This window comes from Scyliorhinus torazame, chromosome 6 (genome assembly GCF_047496885.1).
Source record: "Scyliorhinus torazame isolate Kashiwa2021f chromosome 6, sScyTor2.1, whole genome shotgun sequence".
Lineage (NCBI taxonomy): Eukaryota > Metazoa > Chordata > Chondrichthyes > Carcharhiniformes > Scyliorhinidae > Scyliorhinus > Scyliorhinus torazame.
Window position 1 is genome coordinate 188,201,000 of NC_092712.1, and position 24,592 is coordinate 188,225,591.

The following is a 24,592-nucleotide window of genomic DNA, read 5'->3' on the forward strand; positions in this document are numbered from 1 at the left end:
CCTCCACCCCAGCACAGACCCCCCCAACCTCCACCCCGGCACAGCACGGACCCCCCCCACCCTCCACCCCAGCACGGACCCCCCCCCAACCTCCACCCCGGCACGGCACGGACCCCCCCCAACCTCCACCCCAGCACGGACCCCCCCCAACCTCCAGCCCAGCACGGACCCCCCCCAACCTCCACCCCAGTACGGACCCCCCCCAACCCCCAACCTCCACCCCAGCACGGAACCCCCCCAACCTCCACCCCAGCACAGACCCCCCCAACCCCCAACCTCCAGCCCGGCACGGCACGGACCCACCCCAATCTCCACCCCGGCACGGCACGGATCCCCCCCCCAACCTCCACCCCAGCACGGACCCCCCCCCAACCCCCATCCTGCACCCCAGCACGGACTCCCCCCCAACCTCCACCCTGGCACGGCACGGACCCCCCCCCCACCCTCCACCCCAGCACGAACCCCCCCCAACCTCCACCCCAGCACGGACCCCCCCCAACCTCCACCCCGGCACGGACCCCCCCCGAACCTCCACCCCAGCACGGACCCCCCCCCAACCTCCACCCCAGCACGGACCCCCCCCCCAACCTCCACCCCAGCATGGACCGCCCCCCCAACCCCCAACCTTCACCCCGGCATGGCACGGACCCCCCCCAATCTCCACCCCGGCACGGCACGGACCCACCCCCAACCTCCACCCCAGCACGGACCCCCCCCAACCTCCACCCCAGCACGGACCCCCCCACCCTCCACCCCGGCACGGCACGGACCCCCCCCCAACCTCCACCCCAGCACGGACCCCCCCCAACCTCCACCCCAGCACGGACCCGCCCCCAACCCCCAACCTCCACCCCAGCACGGACCTCCCCCAACCTCCACCCTAGCACGGACCCCCCCCCAACCTCCACCCCGGCACGGACCCCCCCCACCCTCCACCCCAGCACGGACCCCCCCAACCTCCACCCCAGCACGGACCCCCCAACCTCCACCCCAGCATGGACCCCCCCCCCAACCCCCAACCTCCACCCCAGCACTAACCCCCCCCCCCAACCTCCACCCCAGCATGGACCCCCCCAACCCCCAACCTCCACCCCGGCACGGCACGGACCCCCCCAACCTCCACCCCAGCACGGACCCCCCCCCAACCCCCAACCTCCACCCCAGCACGGACCCCCCCCAACATCCACCCCGGCACGGCACGGACCCCCCCCAACCTCCACCCCAGCACGGACCCCCCCCCAACCTCCACCCCAGCACGGACCCCCCCCAACCTCCACCGCGGCACGGCACGGACCCACCCCCAACCTCCACCCCAGCACGGACCCCCCCCACCTCCACCCCGGCACGGACCCCCCCCCAACCTCCACCCCAGTATGGACCCCCCCCAACCCCCAACCTCCACCCCAGCACGGACCCCCCCCCCAACCTCCACCCCAGCACGGACCCCCCCCCAACCCCCATCCTGCACCCCAGCACGGACTCCCCCCCAACCTCCACCCTGGCACGGCACGGACCCCCCCCCCACCCTCCACCCCAGCACGGACCCCCCCCAACCTCCACCCCAGCACGGACCCCCCCCAACCCCCATCCTGCACCCCAGCACGGAGTCCCCCCCAACCTCCACCCTGGCACGGCACGGACCCCCCCCCACCCTCCACCCCAGCACGGACCCCCCCCAACCTCCACCCCAGCACGGACCCCCCCCAACCTCCACCCCGGCACGGCACGGACCCCCCCCAACCTCCACCCCAGCACGGACCCCCCCCACCTCCACCCCGGCACGGACCCCCCCCAACCTCCACCCCAGTATGGACCCCCCCCAACCCCCAACCTCCACCCCAGCACGGACCCCCCCCCAACCTCCACCCCAGCACGGACCCCCCCCAACCCCCATCCTGCACCCCAGCACGGACTCCCCCCCAACCTCCACCCCAGCACGGACCCCCCCCACCTCCACCCCGGCACGGACCCCCCCCCAACCTCCACCCCAGTATGGACCCCCCCCAACCCCCACCCTCCACCCCAGCACGGACCCCCCCAACCTCCACCCCAGCACGGACCCCCCCCAACCCCCATCCTGCACCCCAGCACGGAGTCCCCCCCAACCTCCACCCTGGCACGGCACGGACCCCCCCCCCCACCCTCCACCCCAGCACGGACCCCCCCAACCTCCACCCCAGCACGGACCCCCCCCAACCTCCACCCCGGCACGGACCCCCCCCCAACCTCCACCCCAGCACGGACCCCCCCCCCCAACCTCCACCCCAGCACGGACCCCCCCCCCAACCTCCACCCCAGCATGGACTCCCCCCCAACCCCCAACCTTCACCCCGGCACGGCACGGACCCCCCCAATCTCCACCCCGGCACGGCACGGACCCCCCCCCCCAACCTCCACCCCAGCACGGACCCCCCCCAACCCCCAACCTCCACCCCAGCACGGTCCCCCCCCCCAACCTCCACCCCAGCACGGACCCCCCCCCAACCTCCACCCCAGCACGGACCCGCCCCCCAACCCCCAACCTCCACCCCAGCACGGACCCCCCCCCAACCTCCACCCCAGCACGGACCCCCCCCAACCTCCACCCCGGCACGGACCCCCCCCACCCTCCACCCCAGCACGGACCCCCCCCCAACCTCCACCCCAGCACGGACCCCCCAACCTCCACCCCAGCACGGACCCCCCCCCCCAACCCCCAACCTCCACCCCAGCACTAACCCCCCCCAACCTCCACCCCAGCATGGACCCCCCCAACCCCCAACCCCCAACCTCCACCCCGACACGGCACGGACCCCCCCCAACCTCCACCCCAGCACGGACCCCCCCCCAACCCCCAACCTCCACCCCAGCACGGACCCCCCCCCAACCTCCACCCCGGCACGGCACGGACCCCCCCCAACCTCCACCCCAGCACGGACCCCCCCCCAACCTCCACCCCAGCACGGACCCCCCCCCCCAACCTCCACCCCGGCACGGACCCCCCCCCCCCCCCAACCTCCACCCCGGCACGGACCCCCTCCCGGCACTCCCCCGGAGCCCAGCCTACTCTAACCACCCCCCCCGCCGCACACACACACACACAACCCGATACACACCTCTCCTCACGCAATCAGACTGCGACCACTCCATTGCCTGCCCAGAGCCATCCCCCCAGGCCGTCCCTCACCTCCACGCTGGTCGGCGTGAGCCTGGAGCACCGGGTCACGCCGACGAAAAGGAGGTTTGATTCACGTCGACGTGAACGGTCATCACGTCGACGGTGCTTCGGCCCATCCGGAAGGGAGAATATCGGCAGGCCGAAAATCGGCTGCCTTGCGCAGACCCGTGACATTCTCCGCGGCAGCGGCGCCATTAACGCCCCGCCGACTTTTCTCCCTTCGGAGACTTCGGCAACCGGCGGGGGCGGGATTCACGACGGCCAACGGCCATTCTCCGACCCTCTGGGGGGTTGGAGAATGACGCCCTATATCTACAAAGAACAGGGGTAGGTTTCTCTGACCCGCCACATCAGCTCCAGATTTCCGGTGTGGCACGCTGTCGGGATTCTCCGTTTCGCCGGCTGGTCAATAGGGTTTCCCATTGTGGGGCAGCCCCACGCCGTCGGGAAACCCTCCAGGCTTCCCTCAAAATGGAGAATCCCAATGGTGGAGAATTCAGCCTCCAGATGGCTGGTCGTCTGTTTGAATTGTTTCTGTGGCTACTGCATTTTGGGCTTGCCAATTGCACACTGATGTTGACTTTGGTTGATACCGGGAGGGTGGGTGTGCAGGATGCCTGGGGGCATGGTAAGGAAAGGGCTACGGAGGGACCATAAGGGTATGGATGATATATGAGGGGCATGGGGGATGTGTGGGGGCATTGGCAGCAGCTTTTAACCTTGGGTGGGAGTCTTCATCGTTTGACACCGGAATCGGGAAATGTGATTGGGTGGAGAATCGGTTCCGACGCTGAAATCGTTGCGGATGCCGGTTTCACACCAAATCGCAATTCTCCGTCGCCTCGACAGCGGCGTCAATGCGTTTTGGAACGCACATACAGTAAACACTCTTGGCATATCATTAGTGGGCCCGACTTGGAATTCACCAGGGCCTCTGCGATTCTCCGCCTCCACTGGGGCAAATTTCCAATGGCGAGGTTCACTTGTGCTTTTAAAAATCGTGAAACAGGCACTGTGATTGCTGAGGGGGAGAGAGGTGGTATGGAAAGTGTCCAACATCGCCATAGTTTGCTGACAGTCCTGCTGCTAGCGGGGTATGGGCTACTGCCAGGGTCGGAGGGAGTAGCAGGTGGTGGCCAGGAGGGGGACTGTGGGTCGGGTGGACGGCCACGGAACACCATTGCCACGGCCGGCAAAGTAGCCATGCAGCTGCGCCTGCTGCTGACTGTCCTCTGTGAACTTAGGGCCACAGGTCGTATGGGTCTCCCCGCAAGGCACCCAGCTGACCCATCAGAGGGATGGACGTGCTCCAGCGCAACCAGTGCCATCTGTTGGCTGGGATGAGTGTGTGGGGAGTAGAGTGTATATATGCGGCTGAAGCTTGTCAGCCTCGTGAGAGTCAATCACGGACCTGATGAATCCCACAGCATTTCTCAATGGAATCGATTGTGAGCTACGTGGGGCCGGTGCTAGCCCCTCCACGGCCACTGAATCGGTCCACGAATCCTGCCCAGCATCAACACTTAAGTCTCAGAAACGGAGAATCAAGTCGCTTACCTGTCAAAAGCTTCCCAAATCCTCAGCGGGCTTCCCCCAGTGTTCTTGCACTGACTTACTGGTGGTGTTCCCACAGCCTTCAGGAACCCACCTGCCAACGTGTAAGTATCAAAGGCAGGGAAACTTGAATTTCTAGCAGGGATCTAAATTGCAAACTCAACATCACTTTAAATAAGCATCAAGTTGCGCCCATCAGTGATTCCCAACCTACCAAAAATAATGGGCAGTGAGAATCATTGACAACAGACTAGCGGCCTGTTCCAGGAATACCTGCCTATGAAACAGACAATAGTCTGCCTTACTGCCCCACGAGGTGCACAAAGAGAATTGGAATTGGATAATCATTGGGGAAATTCAAAATTGCAATCTGGGATGTGCCTCCACTTTGGACCTTTCCACCCTGGCTTGCTCTAAGTCAGGAAATGAAATTTCAGCCCACAATTCCAGATTTGCAAAACCCTTTGTGTCATTCCTGAACAGTGTTGTTCCAATTTTAAGATTTGCTCTCTTGTCCTGCACTCCCCCACCAGAGTAAATACTTTTACTCTGGCCTGTCAACTTTTACCATCTAAACACTTTAATTCAACCACCCCTTAATCACCTATACACTAGGGTATACAAGCCTAATCTATTCAATCTGTCTTCACAATTTAACTCTTTATGCCCTGGACATGCCGTTGTTTTCAGTAGTGCAGAGGATTGTACTTCGAGGCTGTATGCGGCAACGTCTGGCCTCAGACCTTATTCAAAACCGGTAACTGGGACTGAAAGGCCAGCTACTGTAAGGAAACATTTTTATATGTCTTTTGTTTAAAAGATAAAAGAAACAGCCAAAGCAAGTGTTTTGCCAGTGGCGCACGTCACTGAAATTAAGCAGAACAGATTGTCCATTTTTAGGACTGAATGCCTTTTGAAACTTGCACGTTAATTGCTAAAAATGATTTTTCTGGTGAATTCATGCTGCAGCTCTGCAAGACCAAAGGCTCTTTGAGTGTCTGCAATTGCTTCACTTCAGTTAAGTCTGAGTGTAGTCTTAATGTCATATGTTTCATACATTCCTCTCACTGGAATTATTAAAGCATATTGTAAGTAGGAAATTCATTGATCTCAGTCTATTTTTCCTTCTTTCACTGGAAAGTTCTTGTGGAATATTATTCTTGCTTTCAAGTAGAGTAGCCCCTATGTTTTTCCCACAGACAATTGCAATGGTGGAATGTGGTGATGAATCCTTATTATTACTGCTGTTAAATCTTCGCTCTTGTGTGAGCAGAGTGTTGCAGAGCGCTTGACAGGAAGCGTTCTGTTTATGTGATTGATCTGAATTGCAACAAGGGATGAATCTGTGGCCAAAAATAGAAACTAATTTATGCAGCTGTGCGTGAAATAGGTTTGTGTGTAATTCCAGCTTCTTTCAGCCTGCCCTGAAGTGCTCTCACCAAACCCAGAGGATTTGCATTGCATTAGCCAACTGCTCAAATGGAAATCTCTTTACTGCTCAGCGGTACAGGGACCTAATAAATAAAATGACCCTGAACAGAATGCCAATTTGTTCCCCCACATTTTTCTATTTCTTGATTGTGGATGGGGCTCAAGTAGGAGTTTTTTTTTGACTGATGACAATCCTTAAGACACCCAGATGATGAATTCCATTTTCATTTGTTTTTTAAATTTCTTTAAAAATTGCAGCAAGAAGGTAATTATTTGGCCCACCATAGACTTGTGTCGGCTCTTTGAGAAAACTGTCCAATTAATCCCACTCCTACACATTTTCCCCATAGTCCTGAACACAGGCTTTTCAATATCTTTCTTTTTCTTCCATTCCCCAGAAGGTTCTTTATGATGTACAGGCCAACTGATACCACCAATCCATAAGTTCCTCACTCAGTCAGAATACTTCATGTGTCAAGCTAAACAGTTAATGTCAACAGACCATTCAATCAGGGACAACATCAAGAACAGTCTTGTCATCACTCAAAATGCACACTTCCCAGTAGGTATCACGAGATTACAGTTGTGAGTGGCGACTCGGGCTGATCTTCCCTCGGTCCTTGAGTTCAGGTGAACAGGCTCCAATTATGGCCAACCCAGCACCAATGCGTAATTGAACTTGGGACCTTTTCAACTCAGTGGGCTGAGTCTCTGGGTGGTAAAAAAGAAGGTGGAGGCAAGGAATTGAGTGCCAATGTTGGTGCCGGTAATGCCATGTCAACATTCCTGCTGCCGAGGAAGTTTCCCAGTGGAGGACTTCAAGGTGGAATGGCTTCCCACTCTAGGATGATGGATGGTTGATTTACATAATTATGTTTCCAACTCGGAGCTATTTTAGGACGTCACTGAAATTTTGTCAATAGTGGTCATGAGGAAAGGCAGCCTTCTATGTAGTCTGGGGAGACAAAGGAGGTAGCAAGGACATGGGCCACACAGGGGACTGCAGGCAGGATAAGGAGCCCCCACTGACCCAACGATCCCCCTCAGAGGGGCTTCCTCTCTAATTTGTATGGTCGAGTACGCTTAGCTATCCTGGATTTTGCTGAACCATCTGATGGCTCTTTCATTATGAGGCACCCTTTGGGTCTTCTACATTCTTCAGTAGCAGCCCCCTCTTCTGGCGGCACTGCTGAGACTTCACTGCTGCTGGCCCTTTGCTTGGGCTTGCACTATCAATTGGGAGACTGCTTGCAGTAAACATGCTGATGTGGTCCCGCCGCTCGCAAGTACAGACCTGAGACCTACATTTCAGAGTGGCGTCAGGGTCCTGAAGCCTGGAGTAAAATGTATCTCTACGCTCCAGTGCTGCTTTTTCTCTGGTCAGATCATAGGTGCATTCAGACAGCAGGGAGTTCTCTTATTTCTGAGTGTATCAGTAGATTGCACCAGTGCACTGTCAGAACCACTGAAATAGACTATTATTAAATGGGTCAGATTGCTCAGGAATTGTGGTCTAACTTGTAAGTAATCTCTCACTCCTGAATGATCCCTGCTATTGGCTGCATCTCTCCGGTGCACTTAAAAACAAACACTTGCAAAGGTTTCCAGGGGTGTTTATCTGCCATTCGGGAATATTTTTTCAAACAATGATGCAATTTTTAAAAGGTTAAGGAGATTTCTTCTCTCTGCAATTGTTTACAGAAGTGTGAGAAAGGGTGTTTTCTTGCTTTACACAGGTCAACATTTTCACCAAAAATAGAGAGAGGAAGATTACATTGCGAGGCAAATGTTTGCCATTTTAAAGTCCTTGGAATTTCAAAGCCTTGGAAGGCTACCTGATAAATTGCACTGGAAATGTAGCTGGTGGTGAAAAATAACAGATAGTTTTTGAGCATCTTTGTAGAGATGATTACACTGAAAATGGCATCATACTATGTGAAGAAAATATAACAGTCATTTCCACCATTTCATTTTTAATTAGATCGCGCCTGGCTGTTCTGTATGTGGAACTTAGTTCAAATAAAATTGTGGATATGTTGTTTCTTTTTCATGATCACGGTCTGTTTGTTCATTCCTTTAACAGCACATGTTTTAATTTGTTAATCTCCGTCTGTCAGCCATGAGAATGAAAGCAATACATGGAAGACTAGATTTCCGATGCTAGATATGTGCGCAATTGCATAATATTATTTTAAAATCTTACAGTACCACAAAGCCAAGTTTTCAGCTGGCCCACCGGTGAAGAATTTTAAAATAAAAATAAACAAAATGGCACACACTTCATTTGGAATTGGAATGTTTCTTACAATGGTCATGGTGGAAGGTATCACAGAATGCTGACAAGGGCTATTAAGAAATAGTCGAATGCTGATGTTGGTTCAGGCACTGCAGTAAGCTGAAGAAAAGCTGGAATTCTACCTCAAACTATTTCATGCCTTCTGTTCAGCTCAACATCAAACTAAATGCAATACTGAAAATGGCGAATGGGGCAGTAGTCAGAATGTCTGTTATTCTGACTCTCTTTGCTGCTGTGAAAGGTAATTCATTGAATTTTACTGCAGTGCAATATAAGCACAGCACAGAAGGGAAAATTTAAATTTTCCCAAGCCAAACAGGGAGAGTGACAGAGCGTGGGCTAGGTAAATTGGGGGAAAGTGACCTGAACCCACGGAACACATGTACCTCCAGTTTATCTGGGGAAGATTGGGTGTTAACCTTTCTCAAGAGCCATATCAGTAACTGTAATATTTAAATGTGTTTCCAATTTAAGTAGCCTTGTGGATGTAAGAGCTGCTGACCCTGGGTAACCTAGGGCTCAGGACAGGCAGTAATGGAAGTGAGACAAGAACTGTCAAAAATAGCGGGCACATGCTTTTCCAGCACTGCTTGTGGACCAGGGGAAGCAGAAATGCTTCCTCCGAACCCAACCGGGCTCCTCCAAGCTAACCTACCACGATCTTCCCTCCTCGTCATGATCAGCACCAATGAACCACACCACGCCAAGAAACACGCAGCTGGGGACTGGAGAAATTGCCCGTTATTTTGAACCTGGATTCATGGTGAGGTTTTGTATTTCTGCCTGAAGATTATGTGATCTTTAGGCAACCCTACTATCTGTCCAGATTCCTCATGTAGTGATGGTAGTCCCATTATCATATCTGTTGCTAGGCTTGACACAACAAATGGGTGTCTCAAAAAGTGTTAGGTTTTTAGTTAAGTTTGACAGGGGCTGTTTAGCACAGGGCTAAATCGCTGGCTTTGAAAGCAGACCAAGGCAGGCCAGCAACACGGTTCGATTCCCGTAACAGCCTCCCCGAACAGGCACCGGAATGTGGCGACTAGGGGCTTTTCACAGTAACTTCACTTGAAGCCTACTTGTGACAATAAGCGATTTTCAATTCATTTCATTTCAAGTGGAACCAGGATGAGCAAAGTTTACTTCTCCTGGCTCTGCAGCATTTCCAAATACTGTGGATTACTTGAGAATAACCTCTCCCTCTATCTTCCTCTGGGCCGCTGACACCCCCACTAAAGACTTGCTTCTGGTTAGTTGCCTTAAGGTTATTTGGTAGGAACATGGGGCGAAATTCTCCGGAAACGGCGCAATGTCCGCCGACTGGCGCCCAAAACGGCGCCAATCAGACGGGCATCGCGCCGCCCCAAGGGTGCGGAATACTCCGCATCTTTGGGGGCCGAGCCCCAACATTGAGGGGCTAGGCCGACGCCGGAGGAATTTCCGCCCCACCAGCTGGCGGAACGGCCTTTGTTGCCCCGCCAGCTGGCGCGGAAATGACATGTCGGGGCGGCGCATGCGCGGGAGAGTCAGCGGCCGCTGACAGTTTCCCACGCATGCGCAGTGGAGGGAGTCTCTTCCACCTCCGCCATGGTGGAGACCGTGGTGGAGGCGGAAGGGAAAGAGTGCCCCCACGGCACAGGCCCGCCCGTGGATCGGCGGGCCCCGATCACGGGCCAGGCCACCGTGGTGGCACCCCCCAGGGCCAGATCGCCCCGCGCCCCCCCCCAGGACCCCGGAGCCCGCCCGCGCCGCCTTGTCCCGCCGGTAAGGTAGGTGGTTTAATTTACGCCGGCGGGACAGGCAATTTATCGGCGGGACTTCGGCCCATCCGGGCCGGAGAATCGAGCGGGAGGGGCCCGCCAACCGGCGCAGCGTGATTCCCGCCCCCACCGAATATCCGGTGCCAGGGACTTCGGCAACCGGCAGGGGCGGGATTCATGCCAGCCCCGCTCGCGCGGTCGACATGGCGTCAGTCGAGGGCCGTTGGAGCAGGCCCACACAGCGATTCTCTACAGTCGACCGGCCTAACTCCCGGCGGCGTGTATACATGTGGCATGAGCTGGGAACCCGCGACCACGGTGGCAGTCCTGATGGAGACGGAGGATATCTGACTCCGGGGGGGGCCTCAGCAGTGGCAAGGCCCACGATCAGGGGCCACCGATTGGCGTGCCATCGCGATCTGGGAGGGACCTACCATCCTCCGCGCGGGATGGCTGTATGGCTCCACCATATCGGCGGGGACCGTGCCAAGGTAGGCCGCCGTGCTCATGCGCGGACCCACTTGCGGCCGGCGTGTACATGCGCAGCCACGCGGTCCGGCTAGCCGGGCGCCGGCGACAGCCAGAGCTGTGGGATGCACGCCGGAGCTCTGCTGGCCCGCTGGAAAATGGAGAATCACCCCTGACCTTCGAGGAAAATGTCTGGAGTGATTCTCGCCCGTTTTCCGATGGGCGTGGGGACTTAGTCTCCAGAAGGGAGAATCCCGCCTCACTTCTTTCGGCACTTGTGGGAGGAAACCGGAGAACCCAGTTGTAACCCACACAGCTACGGGGAGTAAGTGCAGACTCCACACAAACAGTGACCCAAGCTGGGAATCAAACCTAGGACCCTGGTGCTGTGAAGCATCAGTGCTAACCACTGGGCTAATGTGGCGCCCTGGTAGTGATGATAGTCCTGTAGTAATATCTGTAGCTAGGCGTGACACAGCAAATGGGTGCCATAAAAAATGGTAGGTTTTTAGTTAAGTTTGATGTGGAACAAGGATGAGCAAAGTTTACTTCTCCTGGCTCTGCAGCATTTCCAAAAACTGCAGATAACCTGTGAATGACCTCGCCCTCTATCTCCCTCTGGGTCCCTGACCCGCCGCGCTTCTGGTTAGTTGCGAACGAGGCAGGAAGCTCGACTTTCATCATTTAAAGTGGGTGAGCTATCTTTGGAGATGCTGCACAGGCTCTGGCAGGTCACCCAAATAATGTTGAAGAGGCCGGAGGCCAGAAGCGCAAGCGTAGCCCGACTTTGGACTTCTAGTTGGGATGTGCACTTATTTTAGGCACAAGCATGAGCCTGATGAAATTTCAGCCCACAGGTCTCTGGCTTTCGAGGGTTTCTTCTTATTTTAAAAACATATATTTTTATTAACCTTCTTCAATTTATAAAATACAAAAATAGAAAGATAGAAACAACAACAGTAAAACAATACAATAAATCAACAAGACAAAGCACAAGAACATATGGGCGGGATTCTCCGACCCCCCGCCGGGCTGGAGAATCGTCGGGGGCGGCGTGAATCCCGCCCTGCCGCCGGCTGCCGAATTCTCCAGTGCCAGTTTTTCGGCGTGGGCGGGAATCGCGTCGTGCCAGTTGGTGGCTGTTAGCAGCGGCCACACCGGCGATTCTCCGCCCCGCGATGGGCCGAGCGGCAGCCCGTTTTCGGCCAGAGCTGCCGGCGTAGATTACACCATGTCCAAACCAGCGGGACCTGTCTCTGCGGGCGGCCTGCGTAGGCCTAGGGGGGGCGCGGGGGGGTATCTGGCCCCATGGGGTGCCCCCATGGTGGCCTGGCGTGCCATAGGCGGGCCTGTGCCATGGGGGAACTCTTTCCCTCCGTGCCGGCCGCTGTAACGGTCCACCATGGCCGGCGCGGAGAAGAACCCCCCATGCGCATGCGCTGGGATGACGCCAGTACACGCTCGTGCTCCTGCACATGCGGCAACTCGCGCCGGCCGGCGGTGGCCCTTCGGAGTCGGCTGGTGCGGCGCCAACCCCACCGACGCCGGCCTAGCCCCTGAAGGTGCGGTGGATTCCGCACCTTCTTGGCGGCCCGATGCCGGAGTGGTTCACCCCGCTGGTTGGAGGAGAATCCTGCCCATGGCTGTCCATCTCCCATGGTAGGAACAAGTATCCTCCCCCCCCCCCCCCCCCCCCCCCCTCCCCACACTATCCAGAAGCTAACAGTGACCAACTCCTTGAAGTAAAGGATAAATGGTCGGCATCTCCGGTAGAACCCTTCTATTGACCCCCTCACGGTGTATTTGACCTCCTTGTGTAGAAACTCCATTAAGTCACCCAGCCATGCCAAGGCACTGGGTGGAGTTGCCAATCTGCACCCCAGCAGGGCTCGGCTCCTAGCGATCAGCAAAGTGAGGACAAGGACATCCGTCTCGCACCCGTCCTCTGCTCTGACAAGTCCAATACACCGGATATTACAACTAAGGGACAGGGTTCAATCTCGATGTTCAAAATTGCCGACATGGTGTTGAAAAGGAGACCCAAAAGTTCTGCAGTTTGGGACAGGACCAAAAGAGGTGGGTATGGCTAGCTGGCCCCCTCGAACTCTGCTTGCACCTGTCCTCAACCTCTGCAAGAAAAGACTCATTCTTGCTCGAGTCAGGTGTGACCTAAACACCACCTTAAGCTGGATCAAGCTTAGCCTCGTACCCGAGGATGTGGCGCTCATCATATGAAGGACTTCACTCCACACCTCATCCTCCAACACGGGCCCCAACTCTCCTCCCACTTGACTTTCGTCCCCTCCACCGAATCCAAGTCCTCCACCAGAGTCTTCCCATATATACCGGACGTACTACCCTCCTCTAAACCCGTGCACAAAAGGACCCTCTCTATCAAGGAGGATGGTGTCGCCTCTGGGAATGTCACAAATGTTCGGCTCACAGAATATCGTACCTGAAGATACCTAAACAAATCTGGGCCCGAGAGCCCCAATCTCTTTTTCAATTCCTCCAGGCTGGCAAACCGCTCCTCCAGGAATAGGTCGCAGAATCTCTCCAGCTCTTTCCCCTTCCACACTACAAATGTGGCATCCAAACTCGCCAGCTCAAACAGGTGGTTAGCACAAATGGGGGCCAGCCTTGATACTGGCCCCAGTTTAAAACATTCAACGAGTTGCCTCCACATTTTTGAAGTGGAGACAACCACTGGGTTCAACCGCCCCCTCCCCCCCTCCCAAGAATGAATTGGGAAGAAAGACAGGAAGGCACTGGAATAGAAACAGAAATCTTGGAAAAATGGTCATCTTAAATGACTGAACCCTACTCGCCAAGTATAAATGAAGATTATCCCACCTTTGTAGGCCAGATTTGACCTTATTCACCAGGCTGGTATAATTCAGCTTACGGAGTCGAGGCCCAGTCTCAAGCCACCTGAACCCCCAGATACTGGAAGCTGGACCTGGCCAAGTGAAAAGGAAGTACTCCAGACTGGCTCCATTCCTCGGGGTGCTACCCAGAAAATACGCGCTCTCCTCCAGAATTAATTTGTGTCCGGAAAAGGACTCAAAGCTCTTCAGTATCCTCAGTATACCCTCCATGGTGGGCACTGGGTCCTTCACATATAACAAAAGATGTTCTGCACACAGGGACACCCTATGTTCCACTCCACCTTAACTATCCCACTCCATTTGTCGGAAACCAGCCGGGCAATGGCCAATGGCTCAATCGCTAATTTGAACAGTAGGGAAGACATTGGGAACCCCTGCCTCATCCCCCTGTGTTTATCTTCTTGTTTTCTGCCTCAAACATTTACGTTGATTTCCTCTCCATTTGTCATCCCTATTCTTTTTCTTCATTTCTTTCATTCTTTCATACATTTTTTCGATCTTTCTTTCTCCTTTGCTGTTGCAAGACCTCTTTTTCAGTTCAAAGTGCCATTTCTTCTGTCTCTTCTTTTTCTGTATTTTATTGTTAGTCTGCCAGAGTTCTCTAGATTCTGGAGTAGTCCCTTCGAATTGGAAAATTGTACATGTCACTCCACTTTTTAAGAAGGGTGAAATTAGGGACAGCTTCTTTCCCACAAACAGCAGTTGAAGGTAGAGCAGTTGTGAATTTTAAATCTGAGATAGAGAGGGTTTTGTTCAGCAAAAATATTAAGAGTTATGTGCCAAAGGCAGGTATATGGAGTTAGGTTACAGATCAGACTTGAATGGCAGGACAGGCTCGAGGGCCTGAAAGGCCTACTCCTGTTCCGATGTTACCTTTTTTCCTTTGTTCCTACTTTAACCTGCATTGAGGTGATCTCAGCTAGGATTATTTTATGTTTGTTTTAAAAGTTCTCTGTGCTTATTGCCAGGGAAGAGAACATCAGCAAGGACTTCCATTGCAAATCACTACACAACAACCCCTGCCTGAAAGTGTGCGGGGTGTCTTGTGCGTGATTTGTGTATATGTATGTTTAAGGATGGAACAGAATCACCCAAGGTTGTGATGCTCCGTGACAGATTAGCCCAACAACATTCACAGTTTAGGTCCACACATGAGTAATGGCAGTGAAGCCAGAGGCTGACGAACATGTGAGGAACTATGGGGCGAAATTCTCCCCCAACGGCCCGATGTCCGCCGACTGGCGCCAAAAAGGGCGCCAATCAGACGGGCATCGCGCCGGCCCAAAGGTGCGGAATGCTCCGCATCTTTGGGGGCTGAGCCCCAACATTGAGGGGCTAGGCCGGCGCCGGAGGGATTTCCGCCCCGCCAGCTGGCGGAAATGGCGTTTGTTGCCCCGCCAGCTGGCGGAAATGGCGTTTGGTGCCCCGCCAGCTGGCATGGAAATGCGGCGCATGCGCGGGAGCGTCAGCGGCCGCCGACAGTTTCCCGCGCATGCGCAGTGGGGAGAGTCTCTTCCGCCTCCGCCATGGTGGAGGCCGTGGCGGAGGCGGAAGGGAAAGAGTGCCCCCGACGGCACAGGCCCGCCCGCGGAACGGTGGGCCCCGATCGCGGGCCAGGCCACCGTGGGGGCACCCCCCGGGGTCAGATCGCCCTGCGCCCCCCCCAGGACCCCGGAGCCCACCCACGCCGCCTGGTCCCGCCGGTAAATACCAGCATTGATTTACGCCGGCGGGACAGGCAATTTCTGGGCGGGACTTCGGCCCATCCGGGCCGGAGAATTGAGCGGGGGGTCCCGCCAACCGGCGCGGCCCGATTCCCGCCCCCGCCCAATCTCCGGTACCGGAGACTTCGGCGGGGGCAGGATTCACGGCGGCCAACGGCGGGGGGTCGGAGAATGACGCCCATGATCTCAGTTTGAGTCAACCAACAATTAGGAGAAGAGTTTTTCCAATTCTGGAATCTCAATGTCAGTTTTCGTATATTTAGCAGGTATTTAACTCTGAAAAACTATTGGGCCTGACAAAAATCTGAAACCCAGTCTCAAGCTGCCTTCACTGTCCACTTCTGTGGTTTTGATGAAGGCAGAATGAGGTGGGGACGGTGGGGCGGGGAGAGACAACTAACCCATTCCCAGTGGTGGGTTGTTCATTTAAATAATTAAAGTGAGGCTGCAACTAGCTGGTTGGGAAACTGAAACAAAATGGGTAATGAAGTCCTGCCATTAATACCGGCAGGATATTATGAGGGAAACCTACTCTTCCAGACTTATCTTTCAAAGTTATCTTTCCATGGATAGGCTCCTTCCTCATGTGGGTATTTTGAGTAATTATAGCTACAGTCAAGGAACAGGGGCGTCATTCTCCGACCCCCCGCCGGGTCGGAGAATGGCCGTTGGCCGCCGTGAATCCCGCCCCCGCCCCCGCCGAAGTCTCCGGTACCGGAGATTGGGCGGGGGCGGGAATCGGGCTGCGCCGGTTGGCGGGACCCCCCGCTCAATTCTCCGGCCCGGATGGGCCGAAGTCCCGCCCAGAAATTGCCTGTCCCGCCGGCGTAAATCAAAGCTGGTATTTACCGGCGGGACCAGGCGGCGTGGGCGGGCTCCGGGGTCCTGGGGGGGTGCGCGGGTTGATCTGACACCGGGGGGTGCCCCCACGGTGGCCTGGCCCGCGATCGGGGCCCACCGATCCGCGGGCGGGCCTGTGCCGTGGGGGCACTCTTTCCCTTCCGCCTCCGCCACGGCCTCCACCATGGCGGAGGCTGAAGAGACTCTCCCCACTGCGCATGCGCGGGAAACTGTGGGCGGCCGCTGACGCTCCCGCGCATGCGCCGCATTTCCGCGCCAGCTGGTGGGGCAACAAACGCCATTTCCGCCAGCTGGCGGGGCAACAAACGCCATTTCCGCCAGCTGGCGGGGCGGAAGTCCCTCCGGCGTCGGCCAACCCCTCAATGTTGGGGCTCGGCCCCCAAAGATGCGGAGCATTCCGCATCTTTGGGCTGGCGCGATGTCCATCTGATTGGCGCCGTTTTTGGCGCCAGTCGGCGGACATCGTGCCGTTGGGGGAGAATTTCGCCCCCAATCCTTGATTTGTCACGGATAAATGTTGAGGGTTGTGCAGAACTTTCACCTTGCTGGAACTCCATCCCAAAGAGGAGAATCTCCTCAAGGCAATAAAACACCAAAAATTTAAAAAGTAGCAGCAATTACTGAATGTGACTGAAGTGCTATATTGTTGGTGAAGCCTGAATGTGATTAGTAGGAATGGTTACAAGGATTATTACACACTTTATACTTTTGAATATTCCCAGTCAATTCACAGTTGGTTGTGAGATTTAGTGGCTTTAGGTATGTTTATTTTTTATGTGTTGTTTGGAAGAACAGTTATTGGTTACATGATTAGCTTGGCAAACCCGTTTCCTGTTTTCTTTCCCCCCAATTGAAAAACAAGAAATGTAGTGCACGGGCAAAGCCCATCTGCCTGCAGCTAAATTCACTCACCTTCTTATGTGATATGAATGTAATTTTAATATTGTGTGCCCGAAAATCATGTTCTCGTGTTTTCACAGCCTCAGAGCCAAATTTGAAGGTGCGTTCCAGGTTAAAACAGAAAGTGGCAGAGAGGAGGAGTAGTCCATTATTGCGCAGAAAAGATGGCACCATTATCAGCACCTTCAAGAAGAGAACACTTGAGAGAACAGGTAGTTGGGAAAACACAAGGCTGTTCATAAAAACTGACCTTGCTTTGTACGGGTATCTTTAATGCACCCAAGATCTTGGCTGTATCTTAGTTTAGCATAATGATATAAATAACTCTAATAGCCAGTTAGAGCTGTCTCTTCTTGTCATAGAATTAATGGCCTTGCTGGCCATAGAAATTAATTGGACATGGGAAATGGAACAATGTATGTTCAGACAATAAATACCAAAATATTATTGTTATTAACACAGAAAAAAGACTATTTTGTTCCGAATGGCCATCGCTTTTGGTTAATTGGTCTTACCCCTGCATATTTACTTTCCTACCTTATCTCTCAAGCCATCCTTTCACCAGAAGTATATATAATTATTTTATATTAGAAGCTTGAATGACCATTGCTATTAATTTATTCCACAACTCCATTATCCTGAATGTAAAATAGTTTTGCCTTGATTACCTTCATATTTCTAACTAACTATTTTTTTGCCTACTGTTTGAGCTGCCGTGAACAGGTTTTCATGCAGTAAATAGATTTCATGCAGTAGTTTTGTTTATCTCTTTCAAGATTTTTAAAACGTCAGTAGAATTTTGAGCCTGCACCTGCCAGAAGCGCAAACAACGATGCAGGTGCAAAGAGATCTCTTATCCCAATTGTCCCTGCCCCTCACCGGTGACGTAACGAGGTTCTTGACCACAAAGGGCAGGAACCTCATTTAAATATATTATAATGCATTTAAATAATATTAACGGGTCACCCCATCACATGATCTCCCTCACTGAATATACCTCACTGACGTCACATCACGTTGGCGAGGTTTACAACAGTTTATAAAAATGGGATTTAGTCAAGGGGATCCCGCTGGGATCCCAAGATAAGTATAACCCCTGGGGGAGAGAGCAATGCTCTGGCAGTCCCCTCATACTCCACCCTGGTGTTGCCCCTGACACTTTCTCCCTGGCATTGCTTCCGATACGGCCACCAGCACTGGGGCACTTGAAGGGGATCCCCATTGGGGGGGGGGGGGGGGGGGGGGGGGGGAAGGGCCAATAACTGTTTACAGGGTGGGGACTTGCCTGTGAAGGGGGACGGGGAAATGCATGTGAAGGGGGGAGGTGGGCAATACCTGTGAAGGGGTAGAGCTGATGTCTGTGAAAGGGTGGAGGCGATGGTTGTGAGGTAAGAGAATGCCCACAATACCGCCACGGTGGTGGTGATGGGGGGTTGGTGTTGGAGAAAGAGAATGCCTAATATTTCTGTGGTTGTGACATAGGAGGGGAGAACCCTGATACTTGTGTTGCTGTGGGGGGGGCACTTCCTAATGCTCGTGGACGGGGCGTCCTCCATGTCCATGGGGGGGGGTTTGGGGAAGTTAATTCCAGTCCTGATGGGGGCACCCTTTAAAGATGGTGCCCCGATCTCTGTGGAGCTGACAAAACTACCAGAGTGACGGCATAAACTACGCCCCCAGATTTTATTTGCACTCAGTGCCAGAAAATCTGGCCTGTAAACCCAACTGTGCATCTGGAGAGATACAATCCAGTTTTCAGTCAGAGCCTGACGCCCTGACAGATTATGGTAAAATTCCGCCCTTCGGTTAGGTTATTTTACACAAAACTATCTTCCAGATAGACCAATTTCAAATTCCTTCAATTTTCCTCTGAACATATGTCATGATTAACGTGGGTTAAAATTCCTTGCAGAGGGTATTCCATGCCTTGACTAAACTGTCAATAGAAGGAGGGACAACCAGTCAGTCAATTAGCCTCTTAAATACCAATTGGAGCTGGACACCTCTTAAAGAAAACAATATTGAGTATAGGAGGCCAAAAGACTTTTCCACTGTGTTTAGTTACAACATAAGAACATACAAAATTGGAGTAAGTGCAGGTCAAATGGCTCATCAAGCCTCCTCCATTCATTAAGATCACAGCTGAACTTTTTCATCAACTTTCTTTTGCCCTATACCAATATTTCCTGATTCTCTCAGTGCCCAACAATTTATCGACCTTACTCTCAATATATTGTTAACCGAGCATTGATGACTCTCTCAGAAAAGGAAACAATTCCTGAACAGAGGGAACCGTTAACACTATCAGCTACCATAGGAGCTAGAAAGAGAAGCTAGTTTAGAGGAATTATGCAGGATGTGGGGCTCCTGGTCAAGATGAGTTCAGAGAGTGCATAGGGGAGATTGGATAGAAAATATGGTTATCACCCACCCGACTGGAGGCTTGTTGCCCCTATTGGGGACTTTTGTTGCTCTATTGCTTCATTGTTTTAAAAAAATCCCATTTATTAATATCAATTCAACACATTTAAATCATCTCAAGTACTTAATCTCATAGAAAATAACTTTTTTGAGAAGTTAATCAAACAATGAATTTACAACTCCCCTCTGTGGTAATGATAGGTTGTGGAAAGCAGCCAACTATTAATAATGTGAAAATGATAGCACTTTGAATTATGCCAACATGCAGCTATTGAAACTGCTATAACAGATGTTTTCAACTCTCACAAACACAGACAGGCAGGTATTTATTTCAATTTTTAAAGGGCTTGCTATTTAAATAACTTGACAGCTTAACAGTTCTACATACTTATCTGCACTTCAAGAATATTTACAAATTCTCCAAAGACTTAACTCTTACACTCCCACTTCTATGAAAACGATTCTATGAAAACCTAGCTCTAGGTGTTATTCCTAAAGGTTGTGTTAACAACAGTTGGAACAATGAGATCAGAGGCAGAAAGGTCAGCTACTTCTGTCATTTTCTAGCCTGATTCATTTCATTACCTTTCATTTTATTCTCCTCTATTTTAGACCTAAATGTGTTTTTCTTCACCCATTCATTGCTAACTTAACTTACCTACATCTTTTGATCTTTGGAGGATTTTTCATTGCTGATCAAAATAATCTTTGTATATCATATATTGATCTTTCTAGCTTTCATTAAAATAAATCTATTAAGTCTAGTAACTGCTATATTATTACAGAATTGCAATAAACATATGTTGTTCTTGCCCTCCATCTTAGTTCAGTGCAGGCTCTGAGAATTTAGGTGCAGAGTGGCAAGAAGTAGGTCCTAGACACTTCCAAATGTCCATAGGGTATTGCTGAAGATTACTATCTTATTTGTACTTAGACGCTACAAGGGTTCAGACACTTGTAACTGTTTTGTTTACATCAAATATAATCACAATTTGCTCTTGATTTTCATTATATTTTTTTTGTTATAAATTTAGAGTACCCAATTAATTTTTCCAATTAAGGGGCAATTTAGCGTGGCCAATCCACTTAACCTGCACATCTTTGGGTTGTGCGGCGAAACTCACGCAAACACGGCGAGAATGTACAAACTCCACACGGACGGTGACCCAGAGCCGGGATCGAACCTGGGACCTCAGCACCGTGAGGCAGCAGGGCTAACCCACTGCACCACCGTGCTGCCCCCATTCTTATGTTATAAAAGGATTAAAACTAACATCATCTAATTCCAAACATTCGTCATTATTGTGTACATGCCACACGATAAAATGGGATGATATACGACTATGGAAAAGGATAAGTGCAGAGGGCTCAGTTGAAAGAAGTAGGAATCTCTATGTTCCTGACAAGATTGGGACAATTGATATGCTTGGGGAACTAACCTTTGAGGCATGTCATGAGACTGCTGAAGTATTTGAGCTGTTTATGTTGATTCCCCTGGGTTTTTGCTTCTTCATTAAAGTTACAGTGGGAGATAGGGGTCTTCAGGATTTTTCTGCCTCCAGGTAATGAAGAAGACAATATTGGATTAGCTCTGACCTAATATAGAGAGAGCACAAAACCAGATTGTAGTCAGGGGATGTTTGGGATCTGGTGATTATGAAATTCTTAATTTTGAGAAAGAAATGTGCATAAAAGAGCTAATAAATTCTACGAAGAAAATGGGTTGCAGGAGACCAGACTCTGAAGAAATGAATAGCTATTGGTAAGGGGAAAAAAATGAAAAGAATAATTTAAAAGGAAGGATGTGGAGGGGAAATGGATGTGCTTTAGGAAATGTTTATACTGCAGAGACAGAACATCCTAGAATCAGTTGACTAAACTCGAAAGTAAAACCAAAATAGATGGGCGGCACGATAGCACAGTGGTTAGCACTGATGCTTCACAGCGCCCGGGACCCGGGGCCGATTCCAGGCTTGGGTCACTGTCTGTGCGGAGTCTGCATGTTCTCCCCGTCTGTGCGTGGGTTTCCTCCGGGTGCTCCGGTTTCCTCCCACAGTCCAAAGATGAGTTAGGTGGATTGGTTACGCGACAAAATTACCCTGTAATGTCCAAAAGTTAGGTGCGGTTGCTGGGTTACGGGGATAGGGTGGAAGTGTGGGCTTAGGTAGGGTGCTCTTTCAGGGGCCGGTGTAGACTCAATGGCCGAATGTCTCCTTCTGCACTGTAAATTCTATGATTCCATGAAAAGTGAAGTCATGAAGACATTAAAGAGAAAGAAATGGTGTATATGAGAAAACAGGTAGGAAGAATGATACAATTCAGTATAGAAGGCCTCTCCCCGGTGAGCGATGCACTTGTCTAGGCAACTTTGGACTGGGTGGTCATGTGATCAGAGCTAGTTTCAGGGACAATGGGCGGGATTCTCCGACCCCCGGTCAGAGAATCCCCGGGAGGCGGCGCGAATCCCGCCCCGACGCCGGCTGCCATATATTCCGGCACCAGTTGTCGGTAGGGCGGGGCGGGGTTTATGTCACGCCGGTCGGGAGCTATTGGCAGCGGCCCCCCCAGCAATTCTCCGGGTCCCGATGGACCGAGTGGCCGTCGGTTTCTGGCCAGTCCTGCCGGCGTGGATTAAACGGGACCTGGCAGGTAAGTCAGCTGGGGCGGTCCTCGGGGGGGGGCATGGGGGGGGTATCCGACCCCGGGAGGGGCCCCCCACAGTGACCTGCCCCGCGATCAGGGCCCACCGATGTGTGGGCGGGCCTGTGCCGTGGGGGCACTTCTTCCTTCCGCGCCGGCCCCTGTAGGGCTCCGCCATGGCTGGCACGGAGAAGACAACCCCCGCGCATGCATCAGAATACGCTGGCAGTTCCACGCATGCGCGGGATCACGCCGGCCCTTTGCCACATGCCGGACTCACGCAGTCCCTTCGGCGCCGGCTGGCACGGCGCCAACCCCTCCGCCATCCACCTAGACCCCGAAAATGCAGAGAATACCGCTACTTCCGGTCGGCCCGACGCCGGAATGGTTCATGCCGTTTTTGACGCCGGCGTCGGGCCATTGCGCCAATTGCGGAGAATCACGCTGCATATCTTTATTACTCCAGGACCCAGCAGATCCATCATAACCATCAGTCGTCAAGCAGTCTGCAAACCAGACTCAGAAACTAGCTGTAAATCAACAAAAAATGGAAATCCTTATCCTGTTCCAGGTTCAATGTTCACCTGAGAACCAACCTCTGAGATATTTGACTGCAAGAAACTTTGCAACCTTCTGTGAACCCTTTGCTTTACAGCACCATCACTTCAACTTAAACCATGAAATTCATTCAAGCAACCACAAGCCAACCACATGGGAGATTAGAAATCAAAAGTCACAGACTGAATTAACAGTAACCTGTCAATGTGCAATGTCTTTACCTGTATGCAACCTGGGCTGGACTCTGTTTTTGGGACTATGTCCCCACGCCGTCGTAACAACTGTGGCCTTTCACGCCACAAAAACTGGCGTGAAGGGGCCACATATTCATAGCCCTGCAGGGGGCTAGCAGTGAACCATCATAAAACGAGCAGCTTTTGCTGCAGATACGGGCACTCGCACTCCCGGGTCAGAGGCCGCGCATGTGCATGGCGGCGGCCTCCAGCGGCCGCGCCGTGCTCCATGGTGGACTCATACCGCAGAGCTGGACCTTAAACATAGTGCCCCCAATCAGCCATGCGCCCGACCCGGGCCGCCCTCCCAAATTAGCTGTACGATGCTGTATAAGGCCCCGCTGCCCTCCAATCGGCCCGTCCCCGACCATGGCGGCCGCGGAATGAGTTCGCAGCTGCCACGCAATTATCCCGACCGGCAGGACCATGTTTGATCCACGCCGTGGGTACTTTGGTCGGAAAATGGCGGAGCGGGCCTCTAGCAATGGCCGCAGATAGGCAGTACATGGAGAGTACGCCGCTTTTCGGGCTTGGAGAATCGGGGAACTGGCGCCAGTCCCGATTCAATGTGGGAAACTGGATTCTCTGCCCCGATGCCAGCCACGATTTCAGCATCGGGGTGCGGAGAATCCAGGCCCCTGTGTGTGTATGTGTGTCCGTTCAGGCATGTGCAACACCCCCCCCCAATCCCGGCATTGCTTGGGCAGTGCCATGGGACAGTGACCTGGGACAGTGCCCTGGTACTGCCCAGGCATGTCCCTCTCCCCTCGCTGAGTGATGCACTCATCTAGGCTCCTTTGGCCAGTATGTACTCCAGGTGTGATCCATGGGAGACCAGTTATAATTGACAACGGGGTACCCTGATGCCGACATGAACGGATACTCTAACGGTGGGGGGGGGGGGGGGGGGGCAGGTGGAGGGGGGGGAATGATCAGGCATAGAGAGTTGATAATTAGATACAAATTTATTAATGGGGCTCCTGACATTGATTGTTGGGATTCCCATTACATCACTGGTGGGGAGTGGGGACAATCATGGCGAGATTTTTATGCTGACGTTAAATACGATTTGGGTTTCTCATGAGATTTTCCGCTTCGGTCACCATTCATTCCTGAACATAGGAGCGGAAGATCCTGGCTCAAGGGTTAGAACGTTGCATTAATTAGGGGTGTGTGTGTGAGAATTAGTAACCTTATTTATTTTAAACTCACAAAAGCTCGCTGCTGCATCATTTAACTGAAACAGACACTACAAGGGCAAGAAAAGACATGCCTCCTTCAATACCAAGCATACTGATTATGCGTGGTGAGGCACAAAGTACATTTTATCTATGACATTATGTTGTTGACATTACATAATTACCAGCTATTGGTATTATTATCATTATAGACCAACTCTGGAAAAATGGGCAGTGACATGGGCTAGAAGATATTCAATGAGGAATTTAAAATCAATACATTGAGCAACAGTGAACCAATCGAGATTTGTAAGTGTGGGTAGATAGGTGAATGGGATTTTATGCAGTATAATATTACAGCATGGATTTTTATTAAATTGGTGTTTTTGTTGGGTGGGGTTCAGGAGACCAGTCAGCAAGGCACTGGAAATGTTGAATCTGGAAATAGTAGAGCTACAGATGAGAGTTTCAATGTCAATGAGTTGGGCTCTGAGCAGAAATGGGTAACGTGCAGTGGTGGAAG

General features: G+C 52.8%; 1 protein-coding gene across 2 annotated transcripts in view; it reads left to right on the forward strand.

Annotated features, from left to right (window-relative positions):
• LOC140425184 (histone deacetylase 9-like) overlaps positions 1-24,592 on the forward strand; it is a 1,432,561-nt gene that overhangs the window by 867,403 nt on the left and 540,566 nt on the right. For both annotated transcript variants that reach the window (XM_072509184.1, XM_072509182.1), the window contains exon 9: positions 17,120-17,251. In XM_072509184.1, the coding sequence (XP_072365285.1) occupies positions 17,120-17,251 (132 nt within the window). The remainder of the gene's footprint in view (positions 1-17,119; positions 17,252-24,592) is intronic.